Here is a 22,164-nt window from a genome sequence, read left to right as displayed (position 1 = left end):
GTCCTCGCGAGTAATAGGGGGGGCCCATGTTTTCAGGCCCAACATCGCATCCCGCCCCGGCCCACTCTAACCTCTCCTAAGCCATCACCATCAACCTCCAGCCAGAACCCTCGCTAAGCGCTCGTAACAGAAACCGAGAGCAAGCAGTCCGAGCTCGAGGTTATGGCAACCGCCGGCAAATCGAAGCCCACAACCACCAGCGACGGCGCGAAAAGCAAGAAGAGGAAGCAGTTCCTCCCTCACAATGTCCGTTCTCGCGTTCTTTCGGCAGTCACACTGTGTCAATTGTTTCATGCACTTGATTTGTGCTCACTCGTTTGTTGCGCAACTCTTGGCTGATTTTCCCTCTCTCTCTCTTCTCTTTTCGCTCCTCGTTGATTGCTTGTTTCAGAGGCCGGTGAAGAAGAAGGGATCGTATCCGCTACGCCCCGGCGTGCAAGGCTTCTTCATCACTTGCGACGGCGGCAGGGAACGCCAAGCCTCTCGCGAAGCCATCAATGTTATCGACTCTGTATGTCGACTTGACCAGTCGTAACTTCGCGTTTTTTTATTTTTTTTGGGTCGCAATAGTTGGTTAATCCTGTTGAGCTCGCGCTCTTCCTCGTTGTGGCATGATCTCTTTGCTGCGTATAGATTGTCCTAGTTCCACGTATATAAATGTTCGTTGTTGCTGTGTTCAAATTTGCCTTCTGTTGCATTAAATACCTGTTCAGTTCAGACGTTGGAGGCTCTTTGAGATTCTACTGAGCTCATTAGAGAAATGAAGTGGCACCAACCGATTCAGTTCTCATTTCGCATTTCTTGATCAAGCGTACTGCACAGTTGTGTTACAAAAGGAAGATAAAAGCAACAAATTCTTAGAAGCCAAAGCAAGAGATTTCTTATTTGTAGTGTTTTAATTTGGAATTAAAGGAGTAAGATATCTAGAAGATGTAGCCTTGTGTGCCTTGAAACATGTTCTGAAGCAGGTAAGTTGGCGAGAGTTTTGAAATGTTGAGCATGATAAATCTAACAAAAAGGTTCTCTTCTTTCTGTATGAAATGATCAGGCATGCCCTGTACTTTTGGTGTTTCGCTAAAGGGAACCCTGCGCTATATCTATTCGATATATATTAGTATTCATCTTCATTTTCTCTCTGTAATTTTCGTAAGGCATCTATAGACTGTTCTTATTACTGAACTTTGTGTAATAGTTCCTAGTCCTTTTACTTGATCCTTTGGTGTGGATGCTGAGTTTCTGGCACAGGTTATTGTTTAATGTCTAGCAATCTGCAATATCAGTTGTTTTTAAGCTGCTCATATCAAAATAAAAAGTAGGATTCTGTGAATTTATTGTGTATGAATTAGTAGTCATAACTTCTAAGGGCTTTTCCTCTCATTTTTGTAGTTCTTCGAAGAGCTACTTTGTGGAAATGGTGCAGCCTCAATACCTGCAGAAACAGTCTCCAAACCAGCGAATAAGAAGATAAAATTCAATTACTCTGAATCTGAATCATCTGGTGATGAGGATGGTGATGATGATGATGGGGAAGATGAAAATGGTGAAAATGAATCTGAGGCTCATACGGGCGAAGAGGTTGATCCGGGAAATTCTGGAGATGAGAACGCTGAACTTCAAAAGGAAGATAAGCAAAGTCATGGCGAAACTGCTGAAACACCGGAAGAACTATGCAGTGGAGCTGGTGAGCCCCCTTCAAAGAAACAGTGCCTAGAGAGTTGCTCGTCCAAGTGTTCTTTGAAAGACAACAAAGAGGAGAAGTCCATTGATAAGCTGATTGAAGATGAAATTAAAGAACTGGGAGATAAGAATAAGGTATGTGAGAATGAATTATAGATTTGCCTCCAGAATGGAGTAGAGCTGTGGTTTTTAACTAGATGAGATGAAGTCCTCATATTGTCAGAATGGATGAATCTTTGAATGAACTCCATTCTGTTACCTACTTCCTTTTCCACATCTCTTGTTTTTCTGTCAATCCCGTATGATCCATGTTTCATTCTTTTCTTGTTAATATGTCGTTGCTTCTTTCATGAATATGCAGAATTCAGAGCCCAAAATTTAGGGGACGGAATTATGTTTGAATATGTCACATTTATTTGCTTGCTTAAAACATATGTAAGGATCTTCATTGTGGGGGCAGACAGATGTGCCAAAACCAACTTTCGTAACATCCCTTACGTCAATAATTTATTTTTCATTGCTGTATCTGTCAAGATTGTTCAACTCCTTGTCGTGCTCTCAGATTGCTCGACTTCTTACCTGTGCCCAAGTTGCTCATATATGACGTTAACTCTGGTTGATAAGCCTGGGAATTGCCTTTTCAACCTCAAGTCTTTGAAAGCTAGTAGCTATTGTTGAATAATTATTCTTGAGCTCTTTTACCTGTAAACAAGTGCTTTAAACCACGAATGAGATATTCTTTGTGCAAGTACCCAAAGTGCTTGACACAATGCTTACTCTAGGTGGCTATGTTTAGGATTTCTTTCCAATGGCCATTTTTTTGTCATTAGTGAATGCCGATAAGCATGTTGGGTCAATTCTGATATTTACATTGACATACGGTAATACAGTTAGTCTTGTGACAAGTATCTGTTACTTAGTCAAGATTTGAGAATTGAGAAGTATCTGATGTAGCATTTGACTTTCTGCTTCCTACTTGAGATACACATGTGCATGTGCATCTACTTGCATCTATGCTTGTATGTGTTTTCATTACTTCTTTATCGTTCCCATTTCTTGACATTGGAGTTCATAAGTTGTAATCGTTTTTCAAATTTTTAAGGCCATTTTTCCTTTTCATAGTTTTTAGTTTTAATTCTTTTGCAGAAGTAGCAGTTGGCATGTGCTGGAATTTTGTCCTGTTTCTTATATTCCAATCCTTAACTATTGTTAATTTTATGCCTTGGCAAGTCCGATGTATGTTCAAACTCTAATATCATTTAGTTGGCCATAGTGTACCTATCATCTAAATTATCTGTTCTGATGAGAAACTCTATTGTATTTCAGAGGCGATTTGTGACCCTTGATTCTGGTTGTAATGGGGTTATCTTTATCCAAATGCGGAAGCAGGATGGTGACCCTGGGCCGAGAGATATAGTGCAGCACATCATGCAATCTGCTGCATCAACAAGGAAGCATATGTCAAGGTCCCTATATTTATTAGCTTTTGGCTGGATTCTATCTACCTCATGCATTGTTTAAATGCTGTTCTATCATAATCATACTGAAAGCACCGCTGATGTTGGCTCCAAATTTTTTATAGGTTCATTTTGAGAGTCTTACCAATTGAAGTTGCTTGCTATGCTTCAGAAGAAGAAATCTCTAGAGCAATCAAGCCCCTTGTTACACAATATTTTCCACTTGAAACTGAGCACCCCCAAAAGGTATATTGTAGCTTTCATTCGTTGTATAACCTGACCTTTCCTACCTAATTCAATATTGTGTGATTTAGCTGCAAAAAATTTACAAAATAATCGAGGCAGTTATTATACGTTTCACTTGTCATGTCTTTGATTTACCGACGTGGTTTTTGCCTGGATGAACAAAAAGCAACTCATCTAAGGGAGATTATCAGGTGAAATTACTTGCAGAAAAAAGTCATCGGATGGAATTATTCATTTTTCGATGGTAAGACTGAGGGTTGTCAGCTTTACATTTAACTTAGAAGTGATAAATGCAAAGGATTGTGACCATTGTCTATATGATGGGTATTCTAAAACACGGCATAAGCTAGTTCCTTAATTCATGATGCTTCTTGTTTTATATTTATGTTAATCTTTTTCAAGATTTTAAGTTATAGCTGCATGTAGCTGCTCAATCGTCAGGAAAATGAACTGCTTAGCACTGACGTCAGTTTTACGAATGCGAGGACTTAACTGGAGTTGATAAAGGCCCGTGTCTGAAAATAGTAGAATGTAGCAGCGTCATTATGAGGACAAGCAAAATGTTGAAATTGCACTCTACTGAATTGCCACATGAGTTCCTCGTGTCAAATTGTATCATATTATTGCTCTTTCCCTCACAATCCGCGTTTTGAAGGGTTTGACTATCTATATTATATTATATCACTTAATCACCATACTTTTTTTCTCTTATTCTGTACTATACCTCATTGTCCAGGTGGCATAACAGTTAATGTACCACTAGGTTTTCTAATCGCACATTTATGCGCACACGCTCTTCAACTGATAAAAAGCTGCAAAATACGAGGATCTGACATGTAATCGATCTTATATGCCTTGGCAAGGAGAAGGAAAATTTACAAAATAAGGAGCGTTCCTGAAACTCTTCTTGTCGATCTGCTTCACACTATTGAAGTATCTTAACAAGGATTTGGCTATTAAATTCTTTACAACCCAAATGGGATTTGAGAGGAACCGCGAGGGAACTATTAGGGTTCTAGAGTTGTTTGCTACGGTGGTCTATAAGTAGTATATCTACCATGTCTTTTGTTAAGCATTTTCTTGCTTGATTTGTTCTTTCACATCACTCTTCTTTTTCTGGTAAACGAATGATTTGCAGCTCAAGCACCTTCATGAAAGGAGCTTTGGTTATAATTACACTGAACCTTTTGATTTATAATGAGGTCAATGACACTGTAAATTTCCTGGGCAGTTTGCTGTACTGTATGACGCGCGGGCAAATAGTGGGATTGACCGGATGAAAATCATAAACTCAGTTGCAAAGTCTGTTCCTGGGCCACATAAAGTCGATCTCAATAATCCCGATAAAAGCATTGTGGTCCAAATTGTTAAGGTCAGATAATCCTTTGCTCCTATCTTAGAATTTTTAGCTATCGTTCCATCTTGTAAGTATATTTTCCAAGGTTTCTCTATATTGCTGTTTGAGTGCATAAGGGTTCACTATTTCAATGGCCCAGACTTTGAAATTGGAAATATTTCTTGCCAATCATGTGGCAGAGCTCGTCTGTCGAGAGATGGTATATGGTTGATAGATGCATGGCGTCAAAGTAGGTCTTAATCACGTCCTTCTGAGTGAATATCCATAAAAAATTGTTGGTTAGGTGCAGTAAATTTGAATTTTTATGTCCTTTCAAAGGACAAAGTTGGCAACTTGACTCAATGATGTAAAAGGAGTTCGTGTGACTGACCTCATGAAATGGGATAGGATTTAGTTTACTGTCCGGCATTGAGCATAATTCCCATAATTTGTTTGATAAGAAGGTTGGACCAATGTCATGCTTCATATGAAAGCAAAAAGTTGGTGGAACGGAAAGGTTATCTCGCCATGTTTGTGACTAGGATATGCTGCATCATTTGATGCTCGAGAGCAAGAATGCAGGAGAGTGCATCCATGTTCCATTAGTTTTCAGATTTTGAATGATGAGAAATTTATATTAACAAGATATAGTGTTTCATGAAATGTATCTTCAGTTGTCGGTGTATTTTCTGCCATACAATGAAGATGGGCTGGACAGCAAGCTTTAATGTACCCGGTGAAAATTGAGCTGCGAGCTTGTTTATCTCATTTGAAGTTAGAATATTGAAATTTCAAATTATGGGCAGATGTGTTAGCGTAGGACAGCAACGTTCTTTTTATTTTTCGAATATGCTGTGTTGTATATATCTCTAAATTTCATTTTCCATACCCTCTTTAATTGCAGACCATTTGCTTGATCGGGGTCGTTGAGAAGTACAAGGAGCTGGCTAAGTACAATCTGAGACAGCTCACCTCGCCGAGGTCGTGATGACACTCTTTATTCTTTACAATCTGCTAACATATAATTTTCTATGTAGAAATCTTTGGTGAGAGGAATTTATGGGATAAATTATCTGTGAATGTTGCAGAAATTTTTTAGCCTCTGTGCATTAGTATTGGTAGTGCTGTTTCGATATCGTCTTTGTTTATAGTTAGTGTGATGCACAATTTCTGTAAAGAAGAGGGAAAACAGGACAAACAAATGCAGCTTGTGAACTTTGTTTAGGCCCGACCAAAAAAAAAAAAAAAACTCAGTTCGGGATTCGACCCCGCAAAAGAAAAACTCAGTTTAGGATTGCGACCAAGAAAAGATCGCTAACCTGAATACTGACTTGTCAACTTAGTAAACCGATTGAAGAGAGTCAAGCGAAGAGGTGGTTTTTCAGACAGAGCTCGCCACCGGAATCTCTAATGCCGGCTAAGAGTACGGTATTGCAGGCATTCTCTAATTCTCTGTTTTTTGCTCAAATATTTTCGTTGGCCCAAAGATTTTTTGCGGCCAGGCCCAAGGTTAGGTCCTATATGGTCCTCCGTTAGGTTGTTTTGGGCCCGAGATCGGGCTGATCTGGTCCCAGCGTGAGGATGTTAGGGGGCCATCTTGGGCCTCTTTGTACCTATTATTTGAGCTCAAGATTGTCGTACGATGGGCTTCAGTCGATCTAATGTAGGCCCAATTTACTTGAACTGATCTGGACCCAATAATGAGCTCGAGTTTGGGATCCACGGGCCTAATCTTGGGCTGATTCGGGGCCCAGGTGGCCCTGTTCTGGGCCCATATTTAAGTGCAAGGATTAGGGTTAGCTGGGCCCATGTTGGATGTTAAAACTTTTTCTCGTAAAAGCTCGCTGGAAGTCTCATCTCCCAAAAGTTTTAATTTCCTTGGTCCTTGTATTCTAGATTCCAGATAAATCATTTCACGCTATAATCTCTCTTACGACAGGAGGATCGGCCAACTATGGACAGAGAACAAGAACACATGGCAATAATGGAACAACTCAGTAACATGCATTTTGCAGGAGAGGGGCTACTATCTATTAGCTCACCCCACAGTAAAAGATTAATCAGTGGTGCTAGAGCTCGGATCAGGGAGAACGACCGGTTTTCCTCTTCCGCAATTTTTCCATTTCACCAAATAATTTACACAAACCAATGCAGAGTGGGGGGAAAAATTTTTCTGATGCTTTTAGAGGCTACTACTATAAGACAGCATCCGTCAACCAGATGAATACCCACTCACCGAACGACGCAAACCGGAATAGACCGCTTTTCTGAAAAGCGGATGTACATCTCCTGTCAATACTTCTGCTTCCAGCTTCTCCAAGAGCGGCCATATCTGTGAGTCACAAAAATATTCGTATCAGGGTATCTATATCCAATACCCCCATTATTTGAAAATCCATCAACAAAAAGCCTGAAATGATGATGACGATGACTGCAATTCCACATTTCCTTCAATGGGGAAACTGAAGCCAACAAAATTTCTATTCATGACGCGAGTCAATGGAAGAGGACACGAACGAACAAGGTAAAGCACCATAACTTAATTCTCAAAATTTGTCAGGAGACAGCATTTTGGTAAAAAGGTGATTTCGCATGATAAGGGGGGGCCTCATTTCCAAGGAATTAGTCAAGATCCGTGATGGATCAGGTCATTCGACTACATCGAAGTTGTTGGACAAGATCACTTAAGGCACCATTCATCCTACAGGCCAGAAACGTGTCCTAGACAATGCAAAGCCAACAAACACATGATAACGTGCTTGATTGAGCTCCAGGGCAGTTGCAAATACCATAACTATTCAATGATTAACTTTATCAACACACGGTAGTATGTCCATGACACAGAGAGAGAATTCTACTGACACGACAAGCCTGCTGATGAATGACGATGCATCTTGGTAAAATGAATCTGGAAATAGAAAAACCAAAATAAGTTTATACCTCGGAAGCATATTGCCTAGAGAAGGCCTTGACATAACCCAAAGTGGATATACACCACTGTGCCTCTTCACCGACTTTGTAGACATCGCTCGCCTTCTCACCATTTGAATGACTGACAAGAAAGTAAACGTAGATGGAAAGAGTTTAACATCTACCTTTGCTGCATTGAATACTCCCCAAAAGGAATGGTAGAGAGAGAGAGAGAGAGAGAGAGAGAGACCTTTCTTTAGCTCTTCCATTCTCATCATCCATTTCCATGGCTGAAGGTTCCTCGAGCTCAACAGCTGTTTCGTCTGCATTAATAGACTTGAGTTCCCTCAAAGTTCTAGCTTTAGATGGTTCTGGAAGACGTTCCTTCAACACACTTGACAACTTTGTGTATAAAGCTAGGAACAACGCCTGTAAATTTTAATTCACTCAGTCTAAGGAAGAGTTGTCCTTAAGTATAGGAAGGAATCAATTAGGAGCATCATCAATACACAAATCATAGAATATTTAAACGTCTATATACTTAACCGATAACCACATATTTGACCAAAAGAGGACTTATTAAAGTAATGACCAGTACATGAAGGCGGCGAAAATAACTTTAGAATTCATACATTAACAGAAAATAAATTTTCTGGATTTACGAGTCATGTTACCTCATTTTCATTATAGGCACGCCCGAGAAGAGCCTCTTTCACCTCTAAATTTTCACGAATAGATACTTCCTTCTCTTTTGCCTTTTCCGCATATGATTTCAAGCGTTTCATCCTCACAGGATTTTCGCCAACGGTGGGTTCACCATCCACAAGCATGAGCTTCTGTTCAGCACCCTCAAGATCTGCTCTCGCTTTTGCGCTTGCTTCCTCAGCAGACATGACATCTTTTTTAAGAGATAAAATCTCTTTCCTTAGATCCACTATACGATTATATGTCTTGCTAACTGCATTCCTGAGAATCTGTGAAGCAAGGAAGATCATACAGCAAACATAATCAGCACTCGAGGAAAACATAACAAAAGGGGCTTTAGATAAAAGTTCCCACGCCTCGACTCATTAAAACAGTCTCATTAACATATGCTTATGCAGCCTCAAATTGGTGGTAATAGAAGCAGGGTGGTGAGCAATGACAAGAATATGATACTTTAGACTAAATTTATCCTCACGCAGTTTACCACTCATATGTAGGTACAGGAGAGTCTAATTCAGCCTAAAAGATTCTGAAGCAATCCTACCGATGACTTAAAAGAGTACAATATCATGATGCCCCTTTTGACTTGACTAGTACAACTTGCATTTTCTTAAAACAAGCAGGAGACTTAATGACATCAGCATTAACGAGCCAATTTAACCACTCACAGCCTCTTTGGAATCTGCATCGATTCCAACATTAACTGTGCAAAGAAAATCAATGACATCCATGTCATGAATCTCAACCAAGTTGGGCCAGAAAGTGTGATATAAGCTATCAGAACTTTTAGTATTTTGGAGGGGTTGTCTACGATTGATAGGGAAGCAGAATCAATTATGGACCCAGTGTCCCTTGAGTTTATGCACACTTGAATTATGGTCATTGTAATTAGGCCTACACTTAGTTCCACTGCTTTGATTACCGTCAAAGCATCCACCCTTACAAATTAGATACAGACTTTGGAACCTTCTGTAATGACAAATTCTAGTTGGTTTCGGTTTTTGCTTTCTGATCTGATCTTTCAGGCCATGCATTTGACAAGAACCTTCAACATCAATGAATGGCAAAGGATATAGCTAAGACCTGAAGAACAGCTTCAAAGCAGTCAACTGTAATTTCCACTTGAAAGATTACAAATTTCTTCTTTTTGGTTGGACTATGACGGGATATACAGATTAAACTATTTTGACAATTTGACACTCAGGTTTGGAGAAAATGATAGTATGTCATAAACAAGAAAATTTTCAAAAATATTACGAACTCAAACCACATATAAGAAATGTGCCAGCTTACCTCCCATGGAAGATCTGATGTATGAAACTGATCGATGTTGACAGGAGAGAAAACCCATCTCGCAATCGCCAAATTTGATATTAGTCGGTAACCCATCATTCGATCAATAGTGATAGCCCTCATTTGAGGATTGTTCTTCCAGTACGAGCTCAATTCCTCTATCAACATCACTTGTCTTTCTTCATCAGGGCAAATTTTTGCAATGACTTGGCCATATCTCTCAAGGATGGTAATCAAATGAGTGAAACTTTTAGAGCCAATGTCGAGAAGAGTTTGCACCACCAATTGGAGAGTAGACTCCAAACCATGAACTGGATAAACACTTTCTTCGATCCATGAGATCAATTCACGTGCAGTTTGCCTACCTTTTACCATTTTGCTGAGTTCTGCAGAGAGCCTTTGCTCTTCAGTTTGTTCGCTGCCATCATCAATGCCATATTTGAAGTTTGTACCTCCCTTGGGAGGAAGCAGCTCTTCTAATCCAGGCGCATTCTCAACACTCTGTAAGGATGAGAGTAATAAACAAGAAAAAGATGTCATTACAGGAAGAATCATTCTCACATGTAATTGACATCTAAAAACTAATGGTCATGGACTTCAAGTTAGGCTTCCCAAAGAAGCACCCATCTACTAAAGCATGTGCTTATTAGAACAAGCACAGAAAGAAAAGGGATACGAAAGAAGCAGATGCTTCATGCAGATGAATTAGCTTCTATGAGAAAACATAAACAAACATCATTTTTCGCTCTTCAACGTTCAATCATGGATATCTTCCTACTCATTAATTCAACGTTCAATCATGGATACCTTCCCACTCATTAATTGGCCGTTGTCATAAAGATATCTTAAGATTAAAGGAACTATACATCTGAAGCCTTAGAGAACTCACAACGATACTAGTTTAGCTGCTCCAAAATTAGTTTACAAACTCCTAAACTTAGGCAACTCCTGTGGTCATTTTATGTTGGAAAAGTTCCGATTTTTTATAAGAAAAAAGCACTCAAAGTTCAAAGCTAGCTTCTTTAATAAAAAACTTCAGAGCTTGCTTAAGCAACAAGCTGTTCTAAATTAAACAGCAATGGCATGAATTCTTACCTGCTTAACTTTCTCCCAGTATGACAAACGGATCTCTCTCTCCAAAACCTCCTGAACGAAGACACGTTGGGGTGCCCATTTTGGAAGATCCAAGACATAAGCCCACTCCTCCCAAGGCCATATAAATTGAAAGTTGGATCTGGGAAATATTGGTTTGTCATTACACAATATCACACAGACCGATGAAAGCCCATTCGAAGATCAACTAATAATTTCTATTCCTCCCCAGGTGTAATGTGCACCTTTTTTTCTATTTGGAGGACGTCACTTAACAAGCAGAAAGCATGCAAACCAGGAGTTTCAAAGTAGCAGCTACAATTGAGAAATGACCTAGTAAATGAAGATACATCAAATTTGCACTCAATATGATAATACAAACTCACTCGCTGCACAGAAAAACAAGAGTATGAAACAAATATATATTTACTTTTAGAGAAGAAACTTTCAAATCAGTCATACATTCATTAAACTAAGAGAACTATCATCATATACCATCATTTCCTGCCCCAACTAATTTTTATAAATAACATCAGAAAACGGATTATATAAGAAAAACAATGGATGATATTACAAGTTTAGGTTGGCATTAGTCACAGCCTGATGGAAACAAGAACTTCCACCAATCAATTCTCAGCACTAAGAATAACATCCTTATTACAAGGCAACAGTAACTATTACCAAAAATGCATATTCAAAATGGCTATAATGACATGAGATAGGTTAAAAGAAAGAGCATTAAACCAATTTACTATTAACTAAAACTGGACCAACTCATCAACCATGAGTTTCCAAAACCTATACTCACAGGTGGTGTGAAAACCAAAGGATGAGCCTCATGCGGCACTCCATATCCAAATCAGCAATTTTCTCAAACAGAGCACGAACTGCACCTGCTACTACTGCGGGGAAGGCTCCAGGAAGAGCCTACAGACCAAAATATAGTGAAAAACTAATGTGAAAAAGGCACGACTCAAATGTGGACAAGAAAAGGATTTGCATCTTAATAGTTCTTAGAACTACCTTACAAAGGTCAATTATGACCAGTGTGTAATATATTGGCTTGAAAGGGGGGTGTGGCAGCAAAAGTAACTGCAGCAATGAGATTTGTAAGAAACGTGTAAAGCAATAAGCCTCGTATAACTGACTGCAAAAAGCACAATAGCTGCAATGTACACAGAAAAGAAAAGAAATTATATCATAACTATGCGAAGACTCTAGGTAAACACTATGCAAACAAGTCTAGGGAATTCTACCAGCTGAATGTCTTGGGTCCATATAGAGAATACTGAAAACTGAAAGGTCACAAGTTATCAAGCCCAGAAAAAATTGGCACGTGACTTAGTCTGAATGTAATTGACTGAGGAACCTACTTTCCAGGTACTGCGGCTTGACAATGCACAAGCCAGGGCAATTGGAATTCTATATTACACTCAAGCACCATGTAAGCACTTGAGCAGTCCTAAGCATTCGGCTAACTAAAAGTCTGAACTAAAAATAGAAAAGGCCAAAGCAAAAACAATATAAGTGATTAAGATAGAAAGATAAAAAGTTGGCACATAGAAAAGATTGTCTTAGCATCAATTCAATGAGTGTATTTTCATCTAGGGAGCTTCATTCAGCGCAGTGTAGCAGAATTAAAGCAACAATCACTTTGTTACACATGCGAGCATACCTGCGAGAATATTGTCTCTGCCATAAGATACTCGTATCTGAAGGGAACAGGCAGACCAACCATGTACAAAGCACATTCCTTTCGACTAGCTTTGCACAAATCAAGAAACAAAAGCAAGAGAAGTTAAGTTCGACAGGTCTCATCATGTGAGATGGCACATATCAAATAGAATTGGAGAGTATGGAAAGTGTAACAGACAACTTTAAACCTAGATTAACTAAGCAGGATTTGCAAAAAAATTGCATATAACACCCATAGTCTGCTATTAAATCATTTTTAGTCGTGATGAATTAATGCATTGAATGTCATACTGCACAACTCGATCCCATAGAGACACAACTTGCACAGTTCTCACATTTAGCATAAATCATGAGAAGAGCGCTTGAAGCCCAATTTATTTCTTCAGGAGAAAACTTGGCAGCTGATAAATTACCAAGCTTACATGATACAGAAACTATGTTGTCCTATCTATAGCTGGTCAGATGTAAATTGCTCAAGAACTCCAGGCCTGTCAAGGAAAGTCCATGCCATCTACAAATGAAGAATCCATCCTACCTAAACCAATCCCTCCCCCCCCAAAAAAAAAAAAAAAAGCTGCCACCTAAAAGATGAAAAGGTAAATAAAGAAATAAAGGAATATGAAAGCAAGGAATTAGCATAAAAAAGATCAACAGCACAATGACAAGGGTATTGGCATAAGATGATTAAGTAATAATAGTATTATTATTTTGAGTACGCCGCTATGGTGACCTCGGTAGATAAGCTGCTCTTAGGAAGCAGTGCTAGAGCATCTCAGTTTGAGTCCAAGTGGCGGCATAGCATCTTCTCAAACAAATAGAACAAGTCCTATTATAACTTTAATTGCTGATTTCAATTCTGTAGAATTGGTTTACCCTACTTTTTCAAATCCACTTGTTCAAACAAAAGATCACCATTGTAATTTGTGCACCACCGTCATCTTTTTTCCATTTTATGAGAATGGCAAAGAGTACAAGGTTGAAAATCACCATCCATTAAAGTAGAACAACACATCCAGCAGATATTCTTCCACAACAAAGCGATCTATTGGTTGAAGATCCTGTCAGCAAAAGAGAAACTTATCATCCCTCTAGAATCAAGGAAGGACATAATGTTCATAAGTACATGTCAAATCACTTAACATGCCAATTTCACAATAGCGGACTACATTCAACAAGCAATAGAATGTCAAATCACTTAGTATCCAATTTAGTATACCTAGCATTTTCCTTAGAGGAAAAAAATATTAAGTAAGAGAGTTCACATCAAAGTTATTTGTTGGTTATATAAGAAGAGAAAAAAAATGCATTACCAAAAAGGTTACTCACACAAATTAATAGATATCAATCTGTACACTTTCACAAAGCGAGATCCCCACACTACTAGATATCAAGTGAATTAACTAATTGTCCAAGCAATATCTAACCTTGAAGTGAGTCTCCAAATTTTTTTCTTTAATTTTCAAAGCAAAGGAATGTAATGTAAAGTTGATCTTTTACCTCAGTTTTATCAAAGTTATTTGTTGGTTATATAAGAAGGAAAAAACAAAAAACGCATTACCAAGAAGGTTACTCACACAAATTAATAGATGTCAATCTGTACACTTTCACAAAGCGAGATTCTCACACTACTAGATATCAAGTAAATTAACTAATTGTCCAAGCAATATCTAACCTTAAAGTGAGTCTCCAAATTTTTTTCTTTAATTTTCAAAGCAAAGGAATGTAACATAAAGTTGATCTTTTACCTCAGTTTTGTCGTCGGGGAAAATATTAAGCCTCCGGATTCTTTGAGGATACATCAATTCCGCATCATGTTTCTGTTTCCCATAAGTGATCACAGAAAGTGTTGAAGGCAGATCAGGTTGTGGGGGACAGCTGACAGGGCCAAAATCATGAGACTTTCCAGCAACAAGCTGAGCTTCAAATGAGAGGTGAGGTCTTGGAACTAGCAGGATAAAGTGCAGAAAGAGTGATAAATTTGACACACTCTGAAATCTATGAAAGCCAGCAATAGAGCAAAGACCATAACTGCACAGAAAGATGAAAGTTTCAACCATACCACTGTTCAGTTTCCATCCATTGTTGGAAAGAATTTGAATACGTTCCCACAAATCCTCCAAGAAATCCTGACAATACATTGAGATGAAGAAATTGCAGATTTCAAGCTCATGACAACTATTACCAGGATAAGATGCTTCTACTAAAGCTCTGAACAAGAAAAAAGGTATCCCAAAAGGCATATTAAAACCTACAAAATCTTCTTAGAACCATGTTCAAGAAAACAAGGACCTGGGAAATGATTGAGCATAAGAAATTTCTCCCATACACCAGAAATCACAGTAACAAAACCCGGGAATGGGTCCATAAGGTCGATGAGCTCGATATTCTAAAACTCTAGCGACACACTCTCATTGAGACACCTAGCCAAGATCTCCCTATTTTTGGGACCTGGCACTACATGGAAGTTATAGACATCCCTAGTTTCTTTTCATGACCATGTTGAATGCATCTATGGTTTAATTCCCTGGGCACAAGCTAGGTATTTGGCCCCAAAATAAAACCAATGTCATAGTCTTTTAGCTTTATTTCCTAAAGAGCACCGTGCTACAGGATCTCGCGTCTCTATCAGAAGCACATTCAATCAAGTCATTATTTTTAACCGGACAAGCAGAAAAAGGCAAGATTAGTGGCGACAAAAGGATTCAGTCTAAAAAGTAGTATACTATTGATGCTATCATCATCCGAGACCACGAAAATCATATCATCACCTAAATCTGCTAGCAATATGTTCTTGCCGTTTCAAGTGCCATCCAAAGGATGCATGGCGAACAAACCATAAAAAAAATGCCACCCGCTAATTGCTATTACTAATTCAGCTAAGGACCTAGTTGCAATGAATTAGATAACTACGCCCACCAATTTTGGATTCACAGTATTGATTTTGAGCAGTACAAACAAAAGTTTGGAAATCTTTCACAAAATTAGAAAGATAGCATATCCACCACAAAAGGAAGAAGAAGACCCAAGTTGGAAAAAGAGAAACTACACCTTTTCCTTGAGCCCTTCCTCATTCTCATCTTCATCCTCAAAAAATACTAAGCCATCATCGGATACATGCTTTCTAATGCTCATATAAGCTTCTATTCCAACCATGACTCTCTCAATCTCCTCGGGCACTTGCTGCATTCAGAAAAAGGCCACCATAGAAGATGTTGATGAGCTTTGTGCAATTCAGGATATGCATGAGAAAATACCAAGACTACCTTCTAAGAGTGCTTAAGACACAAAATTACTAAACGAGCTTCCCCATTTTGAACACCATGTTCTCCTTTGTCATAAAATCTATGTATAAGCAGAGAAAATCCCCCCCCGGGCACCCCATAGCAGAAAAAAAAAAAAAAGAAGGAAGGGATCTTAACTGCATAAGGCCAAAAATTTCATTGCAGTTAACTCTTAAAAGGAACTGCTTGAAACATACGAATAGTTCTAACACATTTGAAACCTTCAAAAGTAAATCACTCTTGGCCAATTTTAGCTACTTACTCATGCAAGTTACAAAACCGATACATAAAGGGAGTAACACTAAGCTAAATTCCAGCAAAAATAAGTTTAATTTCTTGAATGTGGTTATGAAAGGCCTTCATACTTTTTCTGGAAGTCAGCCTAAATAGCTGTCGTATTAAAAAGTCCAATAGAAAAGTACTGTGCAATGAAATGTCCATAACATGAGCATCCAATTAGTTTTCAGCCAAGATAGAGTACCTCAATGAGCTCCGCGCCTCCCCATGGTAGGCAGGATAAGATACAAGTTATATAGAAGTCAGCACGTGCCTGCCAAGAGGGGTTCCCTTTCTCCTCATCCACAGTAGTTGCAGCTGATGACAATAAAGTCTCAAAAACCACTACGATCGAACTTGGTTGTAGGACTTTACTACACATCTATACAAAATAAGCTGGTAAGGAAATTATACCACTGGACAAGAATCCAAAAAGAAACTGTGGGCAACAATAGCAAAACAATAATCAAGAAAAGGTGCCCCTTTAACATACAATAACAGTCAGAAACCGCATCAATATACGGATTCTATTACAATCTTCTGAATCCAAAGCATCCTGCATGCACATAATAGCAAGTCAAGAGATTATTCAAGGAAAGTAACACTACAAAATCTTAAAATATGTCCACGTAAGAGGGAAAAAACAAATGCTTGAGACTAAGCTGGCATTTCTTCCAACCCAAATAAAGCAATTTGAAATTGCTTACCTGAAAATTGGTGTGGGTATTATCAACTAATTTTTTGACGAAGTCCTCATTTGCCAAGTTCAGCAAACCAACCTAGGGAGAAAAAGGAAAAAGAAGAGGGCAGGGAGTTCATCAAATGCAGCCACTATCCTGGTCAAGGTGAAGCATCATAGCAGCATGACTCAACCAAGTCTATAAACTGAAGCATTGTAGCAGGGTCCGCAAAATAAACCGCAGATGCCATTTTTCGGGGTACAAGCAGAAAATTTGCTGAAACTTCAAGTTAGGCTCAACCAAGTCCACAACTGCCATTGGCAGCAGAATGGTTCAGGTATGCACAAAGGGGGCACAAGCAGTTTAAATTATCCAAAACCAACTTACACTCTGATGAATCGATTTACAATAAGAAAGCCCTTGCTATCAACTGTTTTCACACAAAAGAAAACACTTTGTGGCTTTACCTCTGCAGGATGTCTTTCTGCTTCTTGTCAAAAGTTCACAGACTGTACTAAGATTCTTTGACAAAAGACATGCTCTTAAGTGTGTGGAAGACTCTGGCTAATAAGCAATCAGAAATTTGTCAGCATCGTGATGAGTCTGTGTGCTCTGAGCACTGCCACTTGACCACAGCTGGACACACATGCTTCTTCTGATAGACATTAAGTGCGTGGATGCTTCTACTGACAGATGCTTTAACTAATAGATAAGTAACAGGAAAATCACTACTCTGGCCACAAAAAGATTTGGTGCTAAATGTTGTTTCGACACAATCAGCAAGCTCACTTCAAATCTCTGACAGTCCATCATAGATCCTCACACACATATTGGTCTATCATTCAAATGAAGCCACAGACACAAGAACATTAAAAGATACCATACCACGGTACCATAGAAAGGAATCTTGTGTGGCAACTGCTCGGCACATTGTAGAAGAAACTGTCGGACATGAAGCAAACAAAGAAAAAACACATGAGCACATCCAAAATGACTCGACAAAACAGCATGAGCACAAAGGCGAGCTAAAATTACGGGAAGAATGTCGCTCCCAGAATGATCCAACTCTCTCCGAAGAGCACCGTAGCACGTCTCCTGCGAATTTAAAGGCCATAAATCAATCGAAGCTACTTCAACGATGCAAAAAATTAAAAAAGAAGGAGCGCAAAACGAAACTCAATCCTACTGTTAGGGTTTCTACTTCTCCACATAGCAATGTGCAAATGGACCTGCACTGAGCTCGAGAGCGAGCAGATGAAGGGGGAGAAATGAGCTTACGATGTGTTCTTTGGGATCGGAGCTGTTGTACTCGGGGCACTTGTCGCCGATTCGAAGGAGGAGGCTCTTCCAGCTGCTCATTTTGCTCCGCTGAACCTCCCTCGCAGAGACGCGATCGGAGACAGAGATCGGACTGAATTGACCGAGCAGAGAGCGAGGGAGAGAGGGAGAGAAAGAAAGGGGATTTGAAGGGTTTATGGCCTGACCAAGAGCGAGCACGAAGAAGGTGAACGTTGGATGGGTGGGTTTCGAGCCCTAATTGGGCGACCCGACCCATTTGAAAAGCCCATCAAAGTCACGGGTTTTTCACGTGATTCGGCTGATTAATTTTCGTCCGTCTCTCTCTTTTTTTTTCTTCCCCTCGGATAGAGATTTTACTTTTTGACGCGAAACTCGAATTTATCATTTCAAAGGTTCGTATATGATATGCTTTTGACGCCTTTAAAAGTACGTGTCAACTGTCAACCATATAAAGGAAAATTGATGATGTCATAGTAATTGCCTAACAACATAGCAAATTATATTACATATTCATATTGTGAACGAAACACGACGCAACATTGTGTTATCATATATGGACGTTAGTATTGGTCGGTTTTGATTGAGCTATGGTTAGGTCTAGCCTAATGGTTAATATATATTGCCATGTCCAGCTTTAGGATTGTGAGAAATGAGACTAGCGAAATAGACGTGATCGAACAATAAAAAGGCGGAAGTTATTTAATTTACTTGAGAAGTTAGATAAGAGAATGCAGTACCTAAAAAATACCACCATCGCCAGCATTGTCATTATCTGAATCACTTTAAACTAGAATTGTGACTTTTTATCTAACCATATAAAATTCCGCGGGATAGGTGAGGCCCAGGTGGGGAAGCCGTTGCCAAGGCCCGGCTGGTCAATTAGACTCGGCCCTAAATTTTTTTGGTCAAATGGCTCTAACATCCCTTCGACCAAAAAAAAAAAAATCTAACAATCTCGATTAGAAAAGCCTCCATCCGCTCTTCAAGAACAAGCACAATGACCTTACCCATGTTGCAGTTTCTCTTTCAAACTCCGTGTTGCAATTATGGTCAATGGATGAATAGAAGTGAGTAAAACGAGATGTCTTTTTAGTTAATGTGTTTCTCTTCAGTTCATTCATCTCTATAATTCATGTGCAGCCAGTTTTCTTTGTCATTATAAAAATGTATCTTTCTTTAGTTCAGAAATCAAACTCTCGAGTTTTCTCTTTGGCTCAATCTGTATGTGCGCCGATTTCTGAAAGAGTTCGACCGACCCCATTTGCATAGTTTTAGCACGAACGCATTTAATGTATTGTATATGGAGAGACATAGTTCGCAAATCTGAAAAGCATCGAACTAAGCATGCTGGCCATGGCAATTAAGGAGTCCACGGATGCTCCCAACGCATCTCCTCATCGTACGGGGCGAAGGAACTCTCGTGCTCAAAGCCTCCCCTCGTTTCCGAGGATGCATCTCTTAAAGAAGATGGCCAGAGGGCTTTCTCGAGTCGATGCCCGACACAAAGTTAGGCACTGACCCGTTCGCTTCCTCCGGTGGCTGCATTTATCGGAGTTAATTTGCTATCGCGTTCTAGGAGTTATCATTTCTGATCAGTCAATTTACTGGTTACAACAAACACTGCTGTCACACGAGTACACTCAGACACCCTGCGAGACTGGTCCTAAAACAGCTAACCCTCCCCTGCCTCGTGCCTCTGTTTTTAACTTCGTGCCCAAAATAGATCAACAAAGCCGAGATTCTTGATCAGATTGCAGGACAGGGGCTCGTGCCTCACGAGGTACAAGAGAAAGCGGGCAGCAAACAACACACACCCCCCGCGGCGGGAGAGCTTTGGAACTTTTCTCCTCGTAAAAACAAGAAGATAGGAAGAACGCACAAAGCAAACGCGAGCCACTTATTGACAAACAAGGAGCAACAGCATCAACATCTGGAGAGCGGGTAATGTCCACCAAAAAGCAAGTTGGTGTGGCTCCCGTGAGCCTTGTGCCCACATTTTTCGGCTAGCACTTACTCTCTTGTCTGCCGAGGCATGTGAAGAGCAGGGCCCTCAAGACGAAGATGGGGCATGTGACCGGAACATGCGGATGGGCCATTGTCCGTAGGTTCACATGGATGAGCTCAAGGACGATTCAGTGGACGGCTCTGTCCTCGGGCGGTTTCAATAATGTCCGCGACAGTCTAATGTCGCTTTCTGTGGTATAACAACCTACCTATCGAGCATGTGTAGCATGAGGTGTCTAGACGGAGTTTCGCGCGAAGATAACTTAAAACCTGTTCGTTGAGGCAAGACTACTAGTCTACATATCACGGCATTTTCCTATACGAAAAAGGTGTGGGATGTCACGAGTTCGGAAGTTCAAGAGGGAGGGTACGCTTTGCGCGAATTACACAGCGCACTATTTCGTAAGACAGGCCACCGAGATTGGAATGTATATAGCTTGATAAACAGAGTGCGCTCAAGGTTTACACCAAAATTTTTCATCAACCGGATTGTCATAGTGATTTGATAAACAGAGAAGACCAATTAGATACGTTTCTTGTCTAAGTGACGGGCATATTCATTAAATCTCCTAGCCTAATGCCGAGGAACTTTACAAAAATACATGCATCTCAAACTGATTGTTTTCTTGCTGCTCTTCTTCTTCTTCTTCTTCTTCTTCCTCTCCTCCTTCTTTATTCTATACATTCTTGTGATCATCTTTCTTGGAAGAAACCAAGCCTCGAGCAGCTTCCTAGGGCAGACATGCGATCAAGGAACGATTCGGCCAACTCATGCCCTCAGCGCGAATAAATTAATGTCATGGGCCGACAAGGTTGGTAAAATTTCCTTGTTAGCGGTTGCAGACAGATGACTGTGAGCAATGCTGTTGGGAGCAACTGTAATTTGCCCAACAGGTGGAGACGACAACAACAACAGTATCAGCCAAACGTGCCTATAAATAGCCTCATTCCCTTTCTCTAAATGTATCACCATCCTCCTCTGTTTTCTGCTTCTAGTTTCTGTCTGCACAATCTCTTGACCTGAAACAATGGCCAAAGCACAAAGCATCCTCCTCCTGTGCATTGCACTCCTGCTTATTCTAGCACAGGAAAACAAGGTGATTGAAACCACGCAAAATTTCGGATTTTGTTCGCTCGTGGATTAGTGAACCAACATTGTTCACTCCCATGAACTGAATTAAATAAAAAGAATTTTCTCAAGTCTTAGCGATCGCGATCCTACTACCGTTTTGCAGGTCTTTGGCTCCACGGAGTCGGTTCCGGAGTTTGATGTACGAGCAAGCCAAGGCAGCCATCAGATGGTGAGTGACTGTGCCTTACTGTGCAACCAATGTCCTGTGTTTCCGCTAGGTTTCATGAAAAATAAAAAAGGAGTCTAACAAACTTCGAATGACTTGGTATATATTTGCAGTATGGTACCACTCAAGGCAGTCTTAAGCCACAAGGTTGGTCAATTTTTTCCTTCTTCCAGGTTTTCCAGTTCCATTCCTCGTTGTTCTGCTCCTGTGGCAGGGCTTTCTCGTGAAAGTCTTGCACATATCATGCTTCCGTAAATGTGGTCATTTTAAGTTACTGGCCATGACCGGGACTTAAGGGCGTGTTTTTTTGCAATTTTTTTTTTGCAGATTGCGGTCCGAGATGCACGTCTAGGTGCTCGCAGACATCGTACAAGAAGCCGTGCATGTTCTTCTGCCAAAAATGCTGTGCCAAGTGCCTGTGTGTTCCCGCTGGAACCTATGGGAATAAGCAAACTTGCCCTTGCTATAACAACTGGAAGACCAAGAGAGGAGGCCCGAAATGTCCCTGAACATTAGATATTCCTTCGATATGTTCCTAACCAATCACTTTGGTGATTCCAAACAGCCAGCGGAGGCCACAATTAGGAGGAAGAAGAAGAAGAAAAGGCAGAGCCACATTGCCTTTGTGCTCTTTGATTCATTCCAAGTTGTAGGTGCCTTAGTTTCTCAGAAATACTATTAATCTATTTCTGCAGTTGAAATCTCCCGCTTTTGAGTCCTTAGTATTCGGATTTAACATGAATCTTGCCTGAGTGTGATGTGTTTGTTGTTTGTGTTCTGCGCTGTGGATATCAAAACCGGCTTTCACAATTCTCTTCCCCAAATAAAGAATTAACATTTGCTTACTCATGAAATAGGACCTCAAAGCACAGTGATCAAGCATAACTAAAACTTTGTATGATAGTAGTTGCGATT

The 22,164-nt window shown here is 39.9% G+C and overlaps 3 protein-coding genes across 4 annotated transcripts; 2 read left to right on the top strand and 1 right to left on the bottom strand.

Moving 5' to 3' along the window:
- The first annotated feature begins 85 nt into the window (after positions 1-85).
- On the top strand, positions 86-5,864 carry LOC115734178 (THUMP domain-containing protein 1 homolog). 2 transcript variants are annotated; one of them, XM_030664801.2, is made up of 7 exons: positions 86-246; positions 392-511; positions 1,387-1,812; positions 3,004-3,143; positions 3,260-3,380; positions 4,612-4,752; positions 5,621-5,864. In XM_030664801.2, exons 1-7 carry the CDS (start codon positions 163-165, stop codon positions 5,702-5,704), a joined length of 1,116 nt encoding a protein of 371 aa, XP_030520661.1. In that variant the 5' UTR covers positions 86-162; the 3' UTR covers positions 5,705-5,864. The 2 variants fall into 2 exon arrangements, with proteins under 2 accessions (XP_030520661.1, XP_048137520.1); XM_048281563.1 differs by lacking the exon at positions 5,621-5,864 and having other exon boundaries at positions 4,519-4,657.
- A 1,027-nt stretch (positions 5,865-6,891) lies between these two features.
- LOC115734176 (nuclear cap-binding protein subunit 1) lies at positions 6,892-18,153 on the bottom strand. Its single transcript, XM_030664799.2, has 19 exons — positions 17,927-18,153; positions 17,684-17,743; positions 17,534-17,590; positions 16,676-16,747; positions 16,462-16,524; positions 16,174-16,350; positions 15,460-15,591; positions 14,471-14,537; positions 14,157-14,356; positions 13,399-13,469; positions 12,392-12,476; positions 11,740-11,808; positions 11,525-11,643; positions 10,720-10,858; positions 9,625-10,125; positions 8,301-8,600; positions 7,877-8,055; positions 7,657-7,768; positions 6,892-7,048 (listed from the first exon to the last, which is right to left on the bottom strand). The coding sequence occupies exons 1-19, from the start codon at positions 18,005-18,007 to the stop codon at positions 6,929-6,931; spliced, it is 2,604 nt and encodes an 867-aa protein (XP_030520659.1). The 5' UTR covers positions 18,008-18,153; the 3' UTR covers positions 6,892-6,928.
- A 2,731-nt stretch (positions 18,154-20,884) lies between these two features.
- On the top strand, positions 20,885-21,943 carry LOC115734179 (protein GAST1-like). Its single transcript, XM_030664802.2, has 4 exons — positions 20,885-21,048; positions 21,187-21,252; positions 21,363-21,396; positions 21,577-21,943. The coding sequence occupies exons 1-4, from the start codon at positions 20,980-20,982 to the stop codon at positions 21,756-21,758; spliced, it is 351 nt and encodes a 116-aa protein (XP_030520662.1). The 5' UTR covers positions 20,885-20,979; the 3' UTR covers positions 21,759-21,943.
- The last annotated feature ends 221 nt before the right edge of the window (positions 21,944-22,164 follow it).

The sequence above is a fragment of the Rhodamnia argentea genome, chromosome 6 (assembly GCF_020921035.1).
Source record: "Rhodamnia argentea isolate NSW1041297 chromosome 6, ASM2092103v1, whole genome shotgun sequence".
NCBI lineage: Eukaryota > Viridiplantae > Streptophyta > Magnoliopsida > Myrtales > Myrtaceae > Rhodamnia > Rhodamnia argentea.
This window is presented reverse-complemented; position numbering and strand designations above follow the sequence as displayed.

Bases quoted from the DNA above. Each gene is read 5' to 3' on its own strand.
- LOC115734176 (XM_030664799.2), bottom strand. From the start codon at position 18,007: ATGAGCAGCTGGAAGAGCCTCCTCCTTCGAATCGGCGACAAGTGCCCC. The intron at 11,644-11,739 runs GTAGTTCTAAGA...TTTGGTCTGTAG, and splicing joins TCATAATTGACCTTTGTAAG to GCTCTTCCTGGAGCCTTCCC. The intron at 7,769-7,876 runs GTCTCTCTCTCT...CTTTCTTGTCAG, and splicing joins AATGGAAGAGCTAAAGAAAG to TCATTCAAATGGTGAGAAGG.
- LOC115734178 (XM_030664801.2), top strand. From the start codon at position 163: ATGGCAACCGCCGGCAAATCGAAGCCCACAACCACCAGCGACGGCGCG. The intron at 3,144-3,259 runs GTCCCTATATTT...AATTTTTTATAG, and splicing joins ACAAGGAAGCATATGTCAAG to GTTCATTTTGAGAGTCTTAC. The intron at 4,753-5,620 runs GTCAGATAATCC...CTTTAATTGCAG, and splicing joins TTGTGGTCCAAATTGTTAAG to ACCATTTGCTTGATCGGGGT.
- LOC115734179 (XM_030664802.2), top strand. From the start codon at position 20,980: ATGGCCAAAGCACAAAGCATCCTCCTCCTGTGCATTGCACTCCTGCTT. The intron at 21,049-21,186 runs GTGATTGAAACC...ACCGTTTTGCAG, and splicing joins TTCTAGCACAGGAAAACAAG to GTCTTTGGCTCCACGGAGTC. The intron at 21,397-21,576 runs GTTGGTCAATTT...TTTTTTTTGCAG, and splicing joins AGGCAGTCTTAAGCCACAAG to ATTGCGGTCCGAGATGCACG.